This window comes from Raphanus sativus, chromosome 7 (genome assembly GCF_000801105.2).
Source record: "Raphanus sativus cultivar WK10039 chromosome 7, ASM80110v3, whole genome shotgun sequence".
Lineage (NCBI taxonomy): Eukaryota > Viridiplantae > Streptophyta > Magnoliopsida > Brassicales > Brassicaceae > Raphanus > Raphanus sativus.
In genome coordinates, this window is record NC_079517.1 from 5186537 (window position 1) to 5206987 (window position 20451).

A 20451-nucleotide genomic window follows, 5' to 3' on the forward strand; every position below is an offset into this window, starting at 1 on the left:
AGATACATAAATATTTTGAACTAAAAAAATTGTTTTTAAAATTTTTAATATAATGACACATGGCAAAATTTTGTTGGTTAGGTGACTTGTGATTTAGTATATAGGGATAAGTTGGCTTTTTCTTTGATTATTGAAGCTGAAGTATAAAAAAGAAAACAGATTCTTGGTGTTAAACAACCGAACGTTTCATACTTTTAATGCTGAGAAGGAGCTATGTAAAAACACATCTAAATTGTCAACTATGTAATATCAATTTTGGATGTATAGAATCAGCAGAACCAATTTAACGTAACATTTTCTTTAGTATACAAGATTCCATCCTCGAGCATATCGATTTGGTCTTTTGTAATAGATCGTCATGTTCTTTGTCTGCCAATTGCCAAACACCTAAAACATGCAATTCTCTGTTTACCGTTACCGTGTACGTGCAAAAAAAAGCCTTCTCTGTGTCTCCTTTTGTGAATACGTAGTGATTTAAATATGTGTGTTGAATTTTTCAGTTAAAGATATAAAAATAAAAAATCCTTTATATTATAAGAGATTTAAAATTATAATAACAAATTGTAATAACTTTTCTAATTAACTGAAAATTATATAAGAAATCACTAAAACTAAAACTATTTCAAATATTTGGTTTGGTATATCTTTCTAGTTATATTTTCTGTAATTTCTTTGATATCAAATATAACATAATCGATATATGAGTCCAAATATATTAACAAATATAAGTATTTGAGAGTATTTGGAAAGATTTGATTTTTAATAAATTTTATATGTTTCTGGCTATATAATAAAGTCATTATGATTTTAATTAAAATACTACAGATATTCATCTAAAACTATGAGATTCAGATCTTTATATTTTACCTAAAAGTTTACCAAATTTAAAATACAACAAATCTCATATTATTATATAAGTATTTCTAATTGCAATAAGTTTTAAAAATATATTTTAAAATTACAAGTTTAAAAATACTAGATTTTAATTTTCTACTTTTAAAATGTTTAATAATTGTATCATACACATAATAGTGCAGCTAAAATTTCTAGCTACTCCTAGTTTTCTAATTTTCTAATGTTTAAGGTTAGTTGGCTTAATTTTACTTTACATTTGTCGCATTAAATTATTGTTTATATCTTAATAATGTTTGATAATTTACCTTATATTTGTTGTATTAAAGTATTGTATGTAGCTAAATAATGTTAAGATTGGTTTCGTCCAAAGTCAACTTCTTAACATCCGTACGGTACTATACGGTACGGTTAATAATACCCAAACATAAACCTTTCATATCCAATACTTAAATGCATATGGCAGTAATTGAGATAACCCTCAACATTTAAGATCAAAATGTATATTCATAACAACTAGGCTAATAAGAACATAAATTGCATAATACTTTGAAAACAATGGATCAAAGCCACTATCTCACAAATAACCAAATAATAGATATCACAGAATCTGTTTATCGTAAGTCTATACTCTTTCCGTTTAATTTTAATTATCTTTTTAAATTTATGCATATAAATTAAAAACATTTGTTTTTATATTTTCAAAATAAAAATATTATTGAATATTTATCTAACCATATTTTTAACCAATAGAAAAGTAAATAAAAAATATTATTATTAAATATTATATTGAAATTTGAAAACAATATTTTAGTAATAAAAATGTACTTTACGACACCAATTAAACTGAAACAAAAACATAATAAAATATTAATGGTTTTAGAACCAACCCGATAAAATTTCAATCATTCTTGGTTTTAGAACTATAGCTGGGAATTTGAGTATTTATCCATGGGTCCCGCCTCGTTTGATCTGCTGCGGAGCGGATGTGGACCAGCCAATTCGAAAAATTTAACATGCGGATGCAGGTGCGGGTTGAGTCGATTTTAAGCGGGGCGGATGCGGGTTGGTTGAATTTGAATTGCGGGTACCCGTAAACTCGAAAAAAAAATTCAAAAGCAAAAAATATTTTTTTTTCAAAAATAAAAAGTTATTATCATAAAAAATGTAAAAATATTATAAAATTATAAAATTTTAGTTATAAATATATAATTTTAATTATAAAATATATAATTTTGATTATTTTATTACAAAGTAATTAATATATAATTAAAATATAATTAAATTTATTATTTTATTAAAATTTATTTTATCCGCGGGTCTCGTGGAGTACCCGCAAATCTGGGCGGGACGGGTGCGGATTTTTTAAATCCTTCTTTGCGGGTCATGCGGTTCAAAATTTTGAGTTAAAAAAAACTAGTCGATCCGCGGGTTGGCGGAACGGGCGGAGCGGGTCAACCCGTAAACCCAGCTCTATTTAGAACCAACCCAGCAAACTTTTTTTTTTTTGATAAAAAATATTTAACACATCGTATGACATCTTATGAACAACAATCTTTGACATGCGACTGATTACAAGTGAACAGAGCTATTTATGCTGATATTTTTTAGCGGCAGGTAAGGCTGATTGTTATTAATTACTATATGAATACTTTATTTTTCGTCTAGTTACCTTTTTGATTAAAAAAAACATTTTCTCCCAACTATTACCAGGACTTACTATTACAACATGTCTACTGTCTACATGTACCTTAGTTTTCCATAATATAATAGCCATCAAATTTCTACTTATTTCTCCTCCTAATTATAAATCACTCGTGGTTTCCCGTTAATTAACTACAAAGTACTAGCGCCTTAATAAATTGGTCATTAAACAGCAAAAAAAAAAAAAAAAAAATCTAATGTATTGCATGCAGCCTACTTGTTACATACGTGTCAATGTGATATTAGATTCTGTTTCCTTAACTGACGCTTTTTCGCGTACGTACGTTCACACTAAAAGGAGGACACTTTGACGAGGAGACGTTAACAAAAATTGACTAGATTTTGACTTTCGAGAAAAAGTTAAAGATAAACATACATCGCTAGCAAATAAAAATTAAGAATTATAATTTTTTTTTTTGACGAATGAATTATAAAATTTCAATAAAGAAGTTAGACCTTTTGCTGATAAAATGCTCCAAAGGAAGTTGACAAAAAATGCTTCAAAGGAAATTTTTGAGTTATAACATGTAGCAGTAATTATTTTATACACGAAAGAAAATATAACAATTATAATAAGCTAATTAATATTATTATTCTTTCAGATAAAAAGGTTAAACAATCTATTATGATTAGAAAGTTCTAAAATATAATAAGAGATATCATCATCATGATTTAAATTTAAAGATTTCAAATGGCATTTTATGTTTTTTTCTAATTTGTTAGAATTAATTAGCTATCAATCTTTTCTCAGACAAACTAAAATTATATGTTGATAAAAAATTAAATTAGCTACTGATTTTTCAATTATTTTGATTTACCTTCTTTACTTTTTTTTTGAATTTCCCTGTAAAACGATTCTAACAGTTCTCCTTTTGCATGAGATATTAAGAAACAACAAGTCATACATGTGTAACTTTAAGTAATTTTGTTACCCGGAGGGAGAACATTGAACAAGTTCTAAATCTTTCAAACTAACCGAAATTAGAGCGTTGTCAAAAAAAGATAAAAAAAATAGAGTTTTATGTCTTTTTTTTCAAATAACATAGTGTGATCCCAAATTTTTTTCTAAATTAATATGTTAAATAACTATTTTGGATACTTTCACCCAAAAATAATATTTTAGATACAATATGTAAATGTAAATACAATATGTTAGATCATTAAATCAAATGATTTCTTCATCTCTTGATACAACTTATAAATTGTTACAAAACAGAACTGTGATTCACAAAGCAGGATCCCAAGGCACGCAATTTATTTGTATAGATATATATATTGAAGCTGTAAGATCTTTGATAATGTATCAGTCATCATGAATTGCACGAAAAAACACCATGCAGCATTTTACAGACATGGTTTCAAAATTCTCTATTTGTATTTCGAAACCCTAAGTTTTCTAGTTTCATCCAACAAATAAAACCGTTTATCGTTTTTTCATAGTTCAAGATAATGTAGTTTTTGATCGAATATTTTAATTACATCCAATACAAAAGATTTCTACAGATCAACGTTAATCTTATATTACCATTTTTGCATTAAACATAAATATTGTAGAATTTTCCCTTTATAGCACAAATCAAACAAAGATGTAAAAAATCTGCTTAAAAATCAATCTTAAATCAGAAATAAAAATCACTAGAAAAATAACAATTACATATATTTTATAGAACTAAAATATATATATTGCTAGATTGCATTAATTGTTTCTTACTTTAGTCTAGATTTTATACATTAATTAGCACACGGTATTTCAAACCAAGGATATCTTTTGATAAATCTCTTTTTATAAATTTTGTTTTCTTACCTATCAATATAATGATACAAAATTAAATTTACATTTAACTTACATTGTTTTTTGTTTCTATAATGAAATTACATATGCACCACTACTATACTGCCAAATGTTATTTGCGTGTCTACTTTATACGTCTTTAAATATCGGGTTTTTTGCAGTCTAAAAAGTTCATACAAACTTGAAGCACACAAAAAAGTTATACAAAGACTAGTAGAATGGCTTTTTCTCAAGCTTTTTACAACCAAAATTCTATCTTGAGAATCAATGTTATGGTTGTGGATGATGATCCTGTTTTCCTTCGAATCATGTCACAAAGGCTCGAAAATTTTAAACACAGAGGTAAGATATTTTTTTCTTCTTATTATCAAAAACGTATGTTATTTATTTCTTCGTAACTTCATTGATATCTGAGCAGGATAAACCAATTAACTGATTAAAAACAGTAGTAATTTTTATACCACTTTCAAATTTTATATTTCAGTGAAATTTAAGAGTTATCTTTCTAAATCATTAGGATTTAAATATCAATTACATGCACACACTAAATTCGATTTAGTGATTCTTATTTTGATGATTTTAAAACTAATGGTTTTTGGTTATACGAAAACTTCAACAAATATACTATGTAATTGTTTTAGAAGAATATAGGAGAAAATTGATTTAGAAAAGAATAATGTATCGTCGAATGAGAAAATGACATGTTAAAAAATGACATGTTCATAGTTTTTTTTTGTTCTAAAGGCTTTAATTTCGACATGTCCATAGTATTAGTGTACGAAATGAACTTTTTTCGAAGTGAAAATTAATTGATGGTCTTCAAATCGGCTTTCGTATAAAGTTCATCCAGTTAGTCTTTAAAATAGATGCATAGCCCATTTAAATGAAAATGTTGTGATTTTACAGAATATGTTTCGCTCATGATATTAGCATTCTCAAAAAATATAAAATATTTCACAACTCAAGTGTGGAAAATATTCAGCAAATAAAAAAAAGTTAAATTGGGGGCAAATATTTAGCAAGAATAGGTTGAATTGGGGGGGGGGGGGGGGGAATAAACAAATAAATTAAAGTACATACATACCTCTATTTTACCCACTTTCTTTTCTTTTAGAAAAAGGTTAAAACAATTTAAAAGTAAACAATCTTTTGTAATTGCAATATTTTAACAATTTATTTTTCTGGATTAAATATTTAGATTCATCGACTATGGAGATCACGGTTATAGCTGTAAAAGATTCGAGAGAAGCATTGTCTACTCTTAAAATCGAAAGAAACAATATCGATCTCATAGTCACTGATTATTACATGCCTGACATGAACGGTCTACAACTCAAGAACCAGATCACTCGAGAATTTGGCAATTTACCGGTCATAGGTAAGTTTTTTTGCAACTTATTTAAGATTATAATATATATATATATATATATCTTTTTTTTTTTTTGCTATAATTCAAAGCTATAATTTTTTTTTTCTGTTCATTCTCTTATATGAAAGTTATGTCATCGGACACCGGTAAAGAACATGAGAGTTTAACGTGTGGAGCGATGGGTTTCATTCAAAAACCCATAAAAGCAACTGAATTAGCCAAGATTTACCAACTTGCTGTAACTTGTAAGAGGAATGGTAAGTCCACCTTATGGACCGAGAACAACCACAATGACACATATGTTAGCATCCCTCAGCGAATCCAGTTGGTTCCTGAGCAAGACAATCTCGTGATGACCACGAAGAAGAAGTTACCTAGATCGGATTCAAGATCCATGAACAGTACAAATGGAAGTTGTGTTAGTACTAATGCTTCACGGAAAAATAAAAAAATAAAAGCAAACGTTGGTTCTGGTGATGATGTTGAGGCTTTGTCGCAGCCCTCCAAGAAGAGTAAGATTACATGGACGGATGATCTTCATGATCTTTTCTTACAAGCTATCCGACACATCGGTCTTGACAGTAAGTCTTCTGATTTTTTTGTAAAACATTTTTATATATAATACATGTTATACAGTTCATTTCTTACATTTTCAACTTGATATATATACACACTGACTAACTTCTACGTTCATTTACTAATTAAACTTAAATCTTCGACAGAGGCTGTGCCAAAAAAAATCTTAGAGTTCATGAACATATCATACTTGACAAGAGAGAACGTAGCCAGTCATTTACAGGTTTGATCACATCCCTTTCAAAACTGCTATTTCGTTTTATGTCTTAAAACGTGATTATTTTTATTTTATTTTCAAAACCAATAGCTTATGTGAGTCAAAACAATAGTTACAAGTTTAATTTATACTAAATACCAAACCATAAATTGTGTATCATGCCTCTTTTAATTAACAAGAAATTGTTTACTATGCAGAAATATCGACAATTCTTGAGGAAAGTCGCGGAAAGAGGTTCTTTGTGTTCAAACATGTTGCCGAGTAATGGCATAGACTCGACATATCCATATCCTCGCATCACAGAGCCATGCTACAACAACTACACTTCTTCTTCTTGGTACGGCACAAGTCTCAACAATAGATCATGCTATTCCGAACCCGGACACGGTATTGGACAGTCTAGACTCCTATCCAACACATCTGATCCCGTCCGCTTCAATCAGATGCCTCACAACTACATGAACCGGTCGTCCACCTATGAGCCGCACCGTCTTGGATCAAACTTGAACCAGCCCATCGAGAGCAACCTCAATTACTCATCCCAAAATGAAGGAAGAAGAAGCTTTCTTGAACCAACGGCGAACAAAACTAGCCAAACATCTCAAGTGCTCGGGTTTGAACAAAATGGATTATCAGCTATTAATGGTAGTGGTTTCAACAATAACATGTTGATCAGCTGTGGAAGTTTAGCTCCTAATCAACCAGGAACTAACAGCTATAAATGTTCAATTTCTACTCAACAAGGAATATTGAGCGCCTATGGAAGTTCAACTTCTACTCAACCAGGCATAAGAAGCCATATAAGCTTGACTCCTAATCAACCAGGAAGGAGCAGCTATGGAAGTTTAACTGCTGCTAAACCAGGAATGAGTAGTCATGAAAGCTTATCTCCTAATCAACAAGGAATGAGCAGTTATGAAAATTTAACTTTGAATCAACCGGAAATGAACAACCGTGGAAGCTTACCCCCTGATCAACCACAAATGAGCAGCTATGGAAATTTAAGTTCTAATCAACTAGGATTGAGCAGCCATGGAATTTTAACTCCTAATCAACCAGGACTTAAAATTTATGGAACTGAAACTCATAATGCAGGACTAAACAACTTTGGAAGTTTAACTACTCATCAACCAGGATCTAGCAACTTCTCGTATGGGTTGCAATCATTCGTAGATAATGAGAACATTGCATATAAACCTCAGCCTCATCCACGTTCCAATGCAACTGCACAGCCAAATATTGAAATTCCTCAACAGGAGAATCTCAGCTTGTATGATGAGTTTGGCAACATTAATGAGCTTCTTTGCGACATAAGTAACTTTCAACTGGATCACAACAAGGTATGTGTTTTCACTAACCTAATTTTTCAATAATGTATATATACATAAGGTATATGTTGTGAGATTTGTTTGTCTGAAATGTGATGCGTGCAGCAACAAGAAGCGGTTTCTACCACCCAATTTGAGCTTCCTTCAAACTTTTCGACCGAAATGAATCAGCTTTTCTCTCTTGAAAAAGATGATGACTGGACCTTTGTGAACACAAACCAGGTACTAAATATTATTAGAAAATTTTATCAAATCTTTAAGAATCTACATTGGGAAATTTTATGGCTAGATTTATCCATTATAATGTCTTGGCGACTTATATACTTGGCTTTGTTGTGAAGGGACACTCTATTGGAGAAACATCAAACAATGTTGCTCCAGAGGCGAATTCTCAAACTTTCAACATGAGCACAAATCATGATCAGGTACCTGCCTCTAATATGTATCATTCTAAAATGTTTCCATGAAACTATGATACTAAATGTCAACGAAATGATCTATTAAATATACTATGAAACCTGGAATCTATTTGGTAGGAACAGGATGCTCAAGATTTTGTCGACTGGTCGTTCTTGAATCCGGCGGTAAGACAATATAACCTTAGCAAAAGCTGAAAGAAATTATTTTTCAAATTATTTTTCAAGTTATGCGTCATATGATATATATTGGTTAACTTCTTTTATATAGGACTTGGCAAATGAGTACGACTTCATGGACTCATTGTTCAATGGGATGAACGGAAAAGGGTTCGATGATCCAAGATGTTAGCGAGGGACAAGAAATAAAACCGGCAATGCATACTAGTAGTTTATAAGCAAATATATATAAAGATTAAGAGAACTAGCTATATATGTGTATGGTTTTGATTTTCTCGTATATTATTAGTGTTGGAATATTATGTTTTTTCTTCTTCTTCAGGAAGTGTTGGATGTTGTCTGAGAACTTTTTAATATATACAATACTATATGATTAGAAATGTCATGTGTTTGTGTTATAAGTTAATACTAGATTATGACCCGCCCTTAAAAGGGCGGATATATTTATTGTTTTATATTTTTTTAAACTTAATTTCATATTTATACGTTTTAGTCATATTTGTATTTTTCTTTGTATAATATTTCTCTTAAATAATTAATAAGAAGTTTTAATAATTGTATTAAAATAAATAGACCACACCTATATCAATAGGTCATATTCATATTTTAATAGAATAGACTATATTTTAATCCACATTTTCGAAGCGTGAATTTTTTGGATTGGAAACAAATTTTGATATAAATTAATATTTTGGAGTTGTTGTACATTGCTATATTACAAAATCTTATTATATCGAAGAAGATAATCTGTTTAAAATTACATAATTTATGAATTAGTTTATTTGAGATTTTTATGTACATTTTATATAACTCGCTCTTTTAAACCTAGGCATTTACTCGAATCCAAAAAAAAGAAAAAAAAACGATTAGATCCGAGTCCAAAGAAATGTACATATTGGGTTTTCTTTTGGATCAGTGGATCTTGGTTCCGTATGGATCATACCCAAGACCCGTGCAGGTATCTTGAATACATGAAATGTTTTGTATATATTATATTAGATATATTTGGATATTTCATATATGTTTTTGGTATTACAGATGTTTTTTTTTTTCTTTTTTTTTTGGGGGGGGGGAGGTTGAGTTTCCAGTCATACTTTCAGGTTTTAGGTAAAATTCTAAATTTTTTAAAATATATTACGGATATTTAGATAAAATTTTGGATATTTTTGGTTTTCTCAGGTTATATTTCGAGAAGCATTCGAGATCTATTTCAGGTATTTGAAATAAATTTTTAGGTATTTGTTGGGTTTTCGGATATTTTTCAAGATTCATATAATTTTTCAGGTTATCGAATATTTCTAATATTTTTCAGATCTTAAATGTCTGAACCGACCTAGACCTGTTTCGTACCCAAATATTAATGTATTTTACATTATTTGAATTATGATTCCTAATCAATCTAGACATGAAAAGAACCGACTTAAACCTGAGTAAAAAAATTAAATATCTACTTGGATCCGAATGTTTAGGAGCCAAAGAATCAAGATAGAGATGAACCGACCAGAATACCCAAACATACTCTCTCATTATATTTTGTACATATTTTATAAAAGTTATATTTTAAAATTGATGTGACTTAAGATTTAATTGGTAGATTGTTTAGCTAATTCAATAGACATATTTGTAGGGGATTTTATAGTTATTAAATCTCTTAATAATTTTTTTAATCTAATGTTTAATCTATTTTTTTATAAAAATTATATATATATGATTTTGTTTTAACATATGATTTGCGAACATGTTTTATCAACTTTAAAAAAAATTGAAACTATATAATGTAAGATAACATGGTAAAATATACTTAATGATATTGCTAATTCATTTTAATAATTAATATCTAAATATTCAAAAAGTTAATATCTAAATATTGTAGATTATGAGCAAAAAATATAGTGTATAACATTATAGACAGCCTATCATGAATATATATATATATATTGTAGTAAATCGGATATGATTTCATTTTAATCAAAAGGTATAAACAATACTATATAAATAGTATATATGGATGGTTGCATGCATAAAAATGCATGAGGGGCTGAGTTTCTGTAATTTGATTCTTTCTGCGTTGGTAAAGATATTTTATACTATCTTATTGTTAGAGAAATGAGTAATCATCGGATAGATATATGGGAGTTATTTATTAATTATTACAAATATATAAGGTAAGATCAAAAATGTTAAGTCTAATAAAAGGGTCCAACAACCTTGTTTAAGTAGATTTTTTCAGAATGTTTCTGTTTTAATAGTATAGATATACTCACAATGATATGTTCTAAACTGAATAGTCAGGCCCGTCCCTTGCATAAGGCTCGTGAAGCATATGCTTTAGGCCACAATCAAATAAAAAGTTTTAAAGGCCACAGTTTAGGGATCTTTTAGTGTAGTGGTTTCAGATTGTTTGCTAATAATACTTGTGACATACGACTATAAGAGAGTTCAACTCCTATTATGCACTCTTTAAAAAACAAACGTATCCTTTTATTATTTTTTTCTCTCAGTTGTCATATAACATATTGCTTACTTGACAATATGATACTTTTGTTGACACAAAAAGAACAATATGACTCTTTTAGATTATTTTCATTCCTTAAATAATTTTATATATCATATGTTCTATTTATTTTAAAATGAATTCTTAATCTTATTTTATTATACTACTGCTTAAATTTTATAGCTTTATATTACTAAATTTAACTGCCATAATTATAATTTTCCTTCTAAATTTAAATAAAAATACTATTATCTTGCTAAATATTTCGATTCATCCTTGAAAATATATGTATTATAAATATTACATATGCTCTATACTGAGTTACAAAAAAAGAATATTCTAATATATAATTATTTGATAGTAAAAATATGAGGCCACATTATGTTAATGTGCTTTAAGCCACCAAATTAATAGGGACGGCAGTGTGAATAGTACACCATCTTTTATAGTTTCATACATCCAGTAAAATCTATTTATAGATTTTCCCTTGCACATAGAATATTACTTTAATTACTAAACAGTTACAATATCATTTAACTAATATTTAATCCCCTCAGCGCTCAAATTAATTCCACATTATTCATCTACTTCTCTTCAGTTTTATGCTCTACTTGCTACGTAACACAAATAAACTAATTTAAGCCGTAGATTGCAAAACTGAAGCAAAAACAAGAGTTAGTTACTCTTTAAGACACTTTATTCTTTTTATTGACATGTTAAGACACATCCCACTGGAGGTACACTTTCTTCCATTTTCCTCCATATGTTTTGACTCCACTACTCTTTACATTGGTTAAGAGAAAGTAGAAGTTGGTTAGTTTTTTTTTTTTTAATGGTATCGAATATGTGGAGACCAATCATGTTTCGAAAGTTATTAAAGTTTGTCTTTAAATGTCTTTATCTATTTATAGTTTGTTTTGTTTATTTTAAATTTAAAGATATATTTGAGAAATATATTGATACAGTAAATTTTGTTTTTTTATTCTCTATAATTTGATATCCACTTTGATATTTTTTTTTTGTTATATTTGAAAAGGTACAAATAAAAAATGTGGACAAAAGAGTTGTGGATACAATTTTCAAAAAACAATTGTGGAACATCCAACTATTATAGGTCATTCTCGATATGAATCTAATAAACTTCATCCAACGGCTATGATTGATTATGTTACAGAAAAAATAATGTTTTTTACAATTGTTTTTATTTTACCTCTTGTATGTGTGTTTTTGTTTATTTTCAATTTGAAAATATATATAACAAATTTGTTTAGATAATAAAATATGTTTTTTTATTTTCTATGTTTTGACATCCATTTTGATTTTTTTTTTTGTTTTTATATTTACACACTAAAAGTGTGGATGCTAAAAGTGTGGACAATTAAGTTATAGATACAAGACATGAAATGAGTGGAGGAAAACATGACACAAATTGTAAATATAATTGTTTTTTGTTAAGATCAAAGCATTGGAGATCTGTTTTGGAGATCGAATACTGATGTCTTGCATATTCCCATTGTTTTATCTCCATGTTCGCATGCATTTTGATCATCTAGAATAGGATTTAGGCATGTTTAGGTTGCATTTTGCATACATAAGTCCTTATCAGGTGTTGGAGCACCACATGGAGCATTTGGGATGCATTAGGGACTCAAAAGAGGCAAAATGAGTGATTTAGGGGCGACCAAGAGCTCACAGCGACCTCAGTGCAGCGACCCTGACCACCCGCTGCGACTTCACCCAGCGGAGCGACCTGTCCCAGCGGCCCGTGCTGCCCGCTGCGGTTTCACTACCTGGAGCGGCCTCACCTCAGCGGCCGGTGCTGCTCGCTCGTCTTCTTCGGAGCGACCAACCGGAGCGGCTCCCTCTACCCGCTGCGCCTCATCCCCTGAAGCGACCCCGAGCCAGCGAGGAGACCAGCTCGCTCGTCTTCTTCTGCAGCGGCTGTGCGGAGCGACCCCTCCTGGTCGCTCCGAGCCCGTTTCATCTCGAACTTAAACATTTTTCAGGGGCATTTTAGTCATTTGTATGCACGTTTTTTGTGTTCTAAAACCTAAGTTTAAGTATTGTGTAAGCCACCAGAGGCGAATCGATCTTTTGTTACTTGGTAAACATCAAAAAACCATTGAGAGATTTCATCTTTTAATCATTGATTCTCTTGTTCTTGTTTTATTTTCTTGTTGATTTCAGTTATCTCATCCCTGTTTATGATTAATCTGAAACTCAAAATGAGTTTAAGAATGATCATGAATTTTAGTGAGTAATCCACCATTGAATTCATGGGATAGGAAGATTTAGGGTGATTAAGTTAGTTCTAGGATGTTTTAGTATAATTCAAACCTTATTCCTTGCCTAGGAGAGTATTCGTAATGCATCTATTGAGTTGGCCTCTCAAAAGTTGATCTTTAGACATCTCCCACCCATAAGGTGTTCGATGATATGTCTGAGTCAACTCTCCTAAGCTCTTAACATACTTTACCAAAGACATTTGTTGTTAAGGGTGTTAAGATAGCCAATAGACCTGTTTGTTAATGATTGCTTTTATATTATTCAGCCAAAGACATTTGATGTCTGAAGTATGTTAGCAAATGAACATTCATCTATACATAGAGTTTGTTTAAGACTGCGTCTAAGCTTAAGGTTGATTAGTTTGATTGACTGTTGCCATCCTTAGTTCGAAGCTTGATCACCCAAGGTCTAAATTCCTATACCCATGAGTTCTCCTTTCTCATAAAAGAAAGTTCATTGATTTACTGTTTTTATTGTTTAGTTATTGCATATTAGGTTCTAGAAATCATCAAATCTTCGATTGCATTTAGATTAAGGAAGTACTTGTATTCTTGGTGCTTTGAATCCCTTGGAATTGGTTCGACATTTCACTCATATTACAACATTTGTTTTAGGAGCCTTGAAACTCCTAGCATCAAATACCGTCGAAACATGGAACAATAAATTGTGGAAAGATGATATGTGCATGGATATGTTGTGGATAGCTAAATTGTGGATTAGTATCATTTTTAAATTGACTAGCGGATGGAAAATATGTGGTTTGAACATATATGCCTCAACTAGTAGAAACCAAAATTAGAATTATGGATGTAAAACTTTGTGAACTAGAGCAAATAGCATGTTGATGGCTATTGTAGATATTGAATGTGTAATAAGAAATATTGTGAAAAAAAAATTGTGAATGTGGATGTGGATGTCTAATGACTTAATGATTTTAGATCACATAAGTTGTGTGTTCATTTGCAAAGAAAAAAGAGATAAAACGTAGAATTGTAAATTTTGGAGCTAATTCAAAAAGAAATAAAATCTGAGATTGTAAATTTTGCATAGTTAGAAATTTATGGGGAAGATCTGAGATTAAATAAAAATACAAGGATCAAAACAAAACAAAAATTGAATAAACTCCGCTAGGAGCAGATCGAGTTATCCCGAACAACAGACGAACACAACGGCGAAAGGCTGAGAGAAAAGAAACGCAGATCCGATCAAAGGTGGAGGTCGTGTTGGATTGGATCAAAGGTGAACATATTAGTGGCAAATAATCTCGGCGGGATACGAAGATCCGATAGCAAAGCTCTTATGTTTAGAAAAAATCAAGGTAATTAATTGTCTAGCATAAGGGTTTCTTTGAAAAAGAACCAAACTTTTTGGAAACAAAAAGAACCAAATTTTCTGGGAAAAAATCAAAATAATTGATGCTTCGATTTTGTTTTACACGATTGTTAAAAGGTTTTTTGAGGATTATCCAGCGTAAGAGGAAGATGGGTAGAATGCTGGAAACAAAATTACAAAAACAAATCAAGAATATGAGAATTGATTAAGAACGAAGTGGAGAGAAATGTGAAATTATGATTGGAAAGAAAATGTGGATCTGCTAAATTTTGAAATCTAGAATGGAGAGAAAAAGTGTGCTTTTCGACAAAAAAAAATTAATTTAAAATATGTGAATCATGGTTAGTTTTCTCTGGTTAGTTGTGTGGTTAAATGAATTAGTTTGAGGGTATAAAAAACAATAAACAAGTAGAAAGTGCCTGACAATGAGGATGTGTTTAAATGTGAAAATCATAAGACATAAAGTGTCTTAGAAGGTAAAAAAATCCAAAAACAATATATAATCCTTGTTTTTCACTCCAACTCTTTTAGAAAAGCCGCTGGTTGTAGAAAGCAAAATCTAAAAGTAACATTTCCCATTTTCATGCTCACCCAAAATATGTGTCAAGGAGACATTCCGAGCCATACCAAATCTTTGTGATAGAACGCATGAAAGTTGTTCGCATTGGATGCCAATCATGTCACAATAAATTATTTGATGTATCTTATAATTAATCCACTAATTCTTATTGGTTACCATAAAGGCTTAATCATATAAAAAGATCTTAAAGTTTTGTAAATACTGATAACTTGGCTTTTTAAAATAGTAATACTATATGATTAACTAATCCTACATCATTTCCTTAATGAACTTTATTGTACTTTGCCTTTTCTAATGTCGATATACTATTGGATTAGGTATTTGGTTATCATAAAGATTCCCCTTTGTCTGCCCCCGAACGACTTTGTAGCCTTAACAGGAAGCAATGAATATAATTCTGGTAACCAGAAGTTACCGATTCCACAAGAAACCATATTCAATGTTATGATTAGCATGTGTTACCAACATGCCTTTTTTTCTGTTCTCTCCTACGTCTCATTGTTTTGATTTTATGGGGTTGACTATTTATTTGATGCATATGAAAGAGGAACAAACAAACAATTATAAAATATCTAAGTTATGAATTGTCAAATATCTTCAAAAAATAAAAATGGTAAAAGCTTAATGTATATTGTCGAGAGAGTTGCTTCATCATAAGTAAATGTTGTGTTTTTTCTTTTGAGCAACTAAGTACATTTTGTGTAGCCGTGTAGGTAGTTGAATTTGATGGTATATAATATGATTAAATTTAATATTTCTAATGATGTAACTTACGATAGGACCTGTAACATATATAATTCGAGAAGATACAACGTCGTGATACAATGTTGGTGTTTTAAGTGTTAACCTTTGGTTTCGTCAACGTTGGTGTTAACTAAAATAGAGAAAAATATACAACTTGAATAAAAAAAACCGTTCACTGGACCACCTCTTTGATCCCCGTTAACTCATGAAGAACACGGTTGTAATTGTCATTAACAATGCTTTAAAGGTGGGAATCAAAACCTAAGAGCAACTCCAACAATAAAAAAAACAAATAAGTTTCTAAAATGAAAAATATATTAGTGCTCTTACAATAGTATGGCATCTTATATTGGATCAACTTTCTAAAGTAAATTAAAATTAATTATATAATAAAAGGGTTTTATATATACTAGTAATATTATATTCTAGAAGGACGAAACTCACAAGATGCATTGAAACTCACAAGATCTACCGAAAAGAAACATTCATATAAGCAAATATTTCATAAAACTATTACAACTTTTCCGTAACTTTTATTGTATTAGTAAAGAAAATTCAAATCTTTAGGTATTACAATGACGGGATTATGATGATGATGAAGAAACTATATTTGTTGAAACTCCCCTTGTTATTTGGGAATTGACTTCAAGGGAAGACCAACAAAAAATATTCTAAACAAACCAAAAAAAATTGCCAAGATCAATCACAAATCACATGAAATCGGAGAAAAATACATATATATCGTGTACGTATGATAGTGTATTTTAGCTTAATCGAAGAACTCCCATTTGAATCTTGGGGGGACCGGTTTAACCGGTTCAACCGGTGCCTTAGCCGCCGATGTGGAATCAAGCATCGTCTCCCAATTATTCGTTCCAATCGCTGGAGTACCCGAAGAGGACGACGCGCCTGAGTCCCTCCTAGGCTCCTCCTCCACCCCTTCATCAACAAACGATAACAAATCGCGTTGCTGATATTGCGTCTGCGTTTGCGGTTTGTGGCGCACCGACTTGTTAATGTCGACTTTTTTGGTCGAGTTTTTGACTTTCAAGACATCAAGTGTTTCAACGTACGTCTGAACTCTTTTCACCTTTGTAATAAAAAAAAATCGAAATCGAGTCAAAATCATATTAAATCAATGAACCAATCAAAAATTAGAGATTTAGGTTAATTACCTGCATCTTCCTCTTTAGCTTCACATCTCCATCAGCAGTTATGGCGTCAAGTCTCAGCAACTGATTCATCAACATCTCAATCAGATTCACGAGACTCTTCTCTTCAACTTTTCCTCCTTTATTAATCACCGTCTCGAACGCCGACACCTAATAAACCAGTAATCAGAATCTCAGATTCAATGGAAGGAAGTAGTCTCCGGAAAACCTCTGTTTTTACCTGTCCGGCGAGCCTGTCGACTTCGAGACTAATGTCGGCGATTGATTTCATAGCTTTCTCAATGACGGCGTTTTTCCTTTTCTCGAGGAGACGTTTCTCCTGAGCCATTGGATCTTCTTTAAGAACAAGCTTTGACCGATCTTTAACACCGCAAAGATCAAGAAACATCTTCGAATCTCTCTCCTTGTCTTTGTACAGTATCTTCATGTCTTCGTGGTGAAGTCCGGTCTGACCAGATAACACCTTCTTCAACTCTCCTGCAATAACAAATCAAAACCAATCCAATTCATTAAATAAAAAATAAACACTAAACCCTTTTGGTTTGAATCTTGATTTTTTTGGTTTACCGAAGCTAGATTGGGAGTTGATGTTGATCTCGTGGTAAACCGACAAGTATTTGACCCGGACGCGGATGACACGTGGCGAATCGGAGCTCTGATCCGTTCGTCTTTGCACAACCATTCCTCCAGGTCGGGACTCCCATTCATTGCCGCTAACTCCGCCGCTGCCGACAACGGAGGGCGTCGTTCCTACATTCATTTTCATCATTTCTATTAATATTCTTTGCTTCTACTCGTCTCTGACCGAACAGGGATCACAACATGTTATAAAAGAATCCAACTCAGAGAGAGAGAAAGAGTTGTGTAATGAATATGATTTCTGAACACGATCGATGTAGGAAGAAGGAAGGAGAAGAAGAATAAAGAAACGTCTGAACAAAGGGAAGTAAATACATTTTTTCTCCTTGCAAGTCTTTTATTTAAATAAAATAATATTAAATTCACATAAATAATAGAGTGACAGCTCATGGTATTGTTGTTATGTCTCATCATCAGTTATCACACATATATATAATATTTACATATGATTCCCGCATTTTTTTTGGAATTATTAATTTATGTATGTTCTGTATCAGTTTGGTTGTCGCCATTCTAAATACAGATAATCCATCTGCGTCAATGTCAATTGTAAAAATATCAAAAGATACTGTTACCTAAAATAAATAAAACTGTTTTTTATCACCTTATTGGGAGGGGCCTATATTCCAATAATGTGAGTCATGTGACTATAGTGCCTTCTTTTTTGTGATAAGAAAACAAACTTTGTAGCGACAAATGGCAAGTTCCAATAACCAAACCACCTGTAGTGGTTACCAAGCACTATAACAAGAGTCACTTTCTTGGTGGACTTGTGTGTTTCGTTGCCAGATTCAGAACAACAGCTTACGGACAAAGACACTGACCCAGCAACAGTTTTGATACAGGCCCGGCCCAATAATTTTGCTTTTCCATGGCCCCCAAATCATTATTGGGTATTGGGGTGTGTATAGGGGTAAAACTGTGTTCTAAAAATCGGTCAACACGGCCGCCTAGACAACGGCCGCCTAGACAGCATTTAGGCGCTAGACGTTACAGGACCGTGGCGATTACTCTTTAAACCGCCTAAATAATTATAATATTATAATAATAAATAATATTTAATTTATTATTCATAAATTATAATAATTAATATATTGTAATATATATTCTTATGAAAATACTTTTTATCATATATAAATAATAGTTTTTACTATTATTAAGTATAAAACATTACATATATTTAATATATTGCTATAATTTATAAACGCCTAAACCGCTTAACTAATAATCTAGGCGTCCGCTTAGTCGTTCTAGGCGTTAGGTGTTAGGTCGCCGCCCGCTTAGCGTCTAACGTTTTCTTGAACACTGGGTAAAAAATATATTACGTCCGTTTTACGTAAAATATTTTATCCAATTTCTTTTATTAATTAGTCAAGCGTAAAAAAATTGACGACAAAAAAAAACCAAGCGTAAAATAAATTGGTGTTAGTATTAACTCATATGAATCATCGATCTCAACTCCTAATATGATCTGTAACTACCACAATGTTTTGGTTCATGAGTTTTCAAAATTTTATGAATAACTTTTTTTTTGTATAGGGAAAATTTAGCAAGAGCTCTATTAATGTCTTTTATGTTTTTTTTTACAAAATGATAAATGAATCAAAATGTTTTAAATTTTATATGTATATAATATCTTAATTAACATATAATTAAAAGTAACACCGTCACACACTTTGTTATTCTCCCCCTAGCTTGTAGTATTTTTATCATGCACAACCTATGAAGTAACTACACCAAGATCATAGAAAGCATCACTCCGCTTCGTGATCTAGTTATTCTCAAATCTCAAAACTATACACTTACATATACTTTATAAATATAGACTGAATCCACTAGTCCAAAAAGTAAAAACCATAAGAAAACAAATATATTATCTAAAACAAAATGGAATTTCTCAAATACTTTGCAACTATTCTCTTTGTAATGCTTCTGGCCATGAGCGCTCTAGAGACCGGACCTATGGTTCGTGCTCAACAATGCCTAGACAATCTGAGCAATATGCAGGTGTGTGCGCCGCTGGTTCTGCCTGGTGCGGTCAATCCAGCCCCGAACTCAAATTGCTGCATCGCTCTCCAAGCAACTAACAAAGATTGTATATGTAACGCTCTTCGAGCAGCCACCACATTTACAACTACTTGTAACCTCCCCTCTTTAGATTGTGGTAAGACATGATCAATAGATTCCCTTTTTGTTAAAAAAATATAAAGATTTTTGGATTATATTTACTTAAACATAAACTGAATGAAATTTGATATATTTGTAATATGATTAATTAGTCAGTCCGGTGTTTATCTTGTGTCGTTATACTTTTTGTGGACTGTGTTTATGAACTGTGCAGGTATAACCATATAAGTGCCTAGTTCCAGCAACGGTCAGTTCCGAGGATTTGGGGAGTTTGGTCTGCAAAAGACAATGAGAATAAAATAAAAGCATTTTAAATAATGAGAAAGTGTTTTCTTTTTAAAACGTGGTCTGTTGTTTGGTTGGTTCAATACTTATGACACATCTATTAATACCGTTTTCATATTTATTATGAGAATATTTTTAAATAATTGCATCTTTATAGAGTAGCTTTTATAATAGGCGTGGGTATTGTTACATAATGCAATCAGGGAAAAACTCGATTCAAATTCTAGTTTCAAATTTCAAACATACAAGAGATTCATAAAGTAATCATATTGACAAAAAAACAAAGAATGATTAATTCTTAGTTACAAGAAAAAAACGAAGACGGGATGAGGTAGCACATTTGGTAAGAACTTTGGGG

At 31.2% G+C, this 20451-nt stretch overlaps 3 protein-coding genes across 3 annotated transcripts; 2 read left to right on the forward strand and 1 right to left on the reverse strand.

Moving 5' to 3' along the window:
• The first annotated feature begins 4566 nt into the window (after window positions 1-4566).
• On the forward strand, window positions 4567-8606 carry LOC108815221 (putative two-component response regulator ARR21). The gene is made up of 9 exons (XM_018587866.1): window positions 4567-4690; window positions 5547-5726; window positions 5846-6298; window positions 6440-6516; window positions 6708-7850; window positions 7944-8060; window positions 8180-8263; window positions 8375-8422; window positions 8526-8606. Exons 1-9 carry the CDS (start codon window positions 4567-4569, stop codon window positions 8604-8606), a joined length of 2307 nt encoding a protein of 768 aa, XP_018443368.1.
• A 7733-nt stretch (window positions 8607-16339) lies between these two features.
• LOC108814104 (BAG family molecular chaperone regulator 3) lies at window positions 16340-17995 on the reverse strand. The gene is made up of 4 exons (XM_018586598.2): window positions 17610-17995; window positions 17263-17519; window positions 17046-17192; window positions 16340-16960 (listed from the first exon to the last, which is right to left on the reverse strand). The coding sequence occupies exons 1-4, from the start codon at window positions 17809-17811 to the stop codon at window positions 16640-16642; spliced, it is 927 nt and encodes a 308-aa protein (XP_018442100.1). The 5' UTR covers window positions 17812-17995; the 3' UTR covers window positions 16340-16639.
• Window positions 17996-19503: 1508 nt separating this feature from the next.
• On the forward strand, window positions 19504-20214 carry LOC108818401 (tapetum-specific protein A9). The gene is made up of 2 exons (XM_018591367.2): window positions 19504-19845; window positions 20023-20214. Exons 1-2 carry the CDS (start codon window positions 19569-19571, stop codon window positions 20034-20036), a joined length of 291 nt encoding a protein of 96 aa, XP_018446869.1. The 5' UTR covers window positions 19504-19568; the 3' UTR covers window positions 20037-20214.
• The last annotated feature ends 237 nt before the right edge of the window (window positions 20215-20451 follow it).

Coding starts and splice junctions, on each gene's coding strand:
- LOC108815221 (XM_018587866.1), top strand. CDS start 4,567: ATGGCTTTTTCTCAAGCTTTTTACAACCAAAATTCTATCTTGAGAATC. Junction 6,517..6,707: donor ACGTAGCCAGTCATTTACAG/GTTTGATCACAT, acceptor TTTACTATGCAG/AAATATCGACAATTCTTGAG. Junction 8,423..8,525: donor GGTCGTTCTTGAATCCGGCG/GTAAGACAATAT, acceptor TCTTTTATATAG/GACTTGGCAAATGAGTACGA.
- LOC108814104 (XM_018586598.2), bottom strand. CDS start 17,811: ATGATGAAAATGAATGTAGGAACGACGCCCTCCGTTGTCGGCAGCGGC. Junction 17,520..17,609: donor CAACTCCCAATCTAGCTTCG/GTAAACCAAAAA, acceptor TTGTTATTGCAG/GAGAGTTGAAGAAGGTGTTA. Junction 16,961..17,045: donor AGCTAAAGAGGAAGATGCAG/GTAATTAACCTA, acceptor TTTATTACAAAG/GTGAAAAGAGTTCAGACGTA.
- LOC108818401 (XM_018591367.2), top strand. CDS start 19,569: ATGGAATTTCTCAAATACTTTGCAACTATTCTCTTTGTAATGCTTCTG.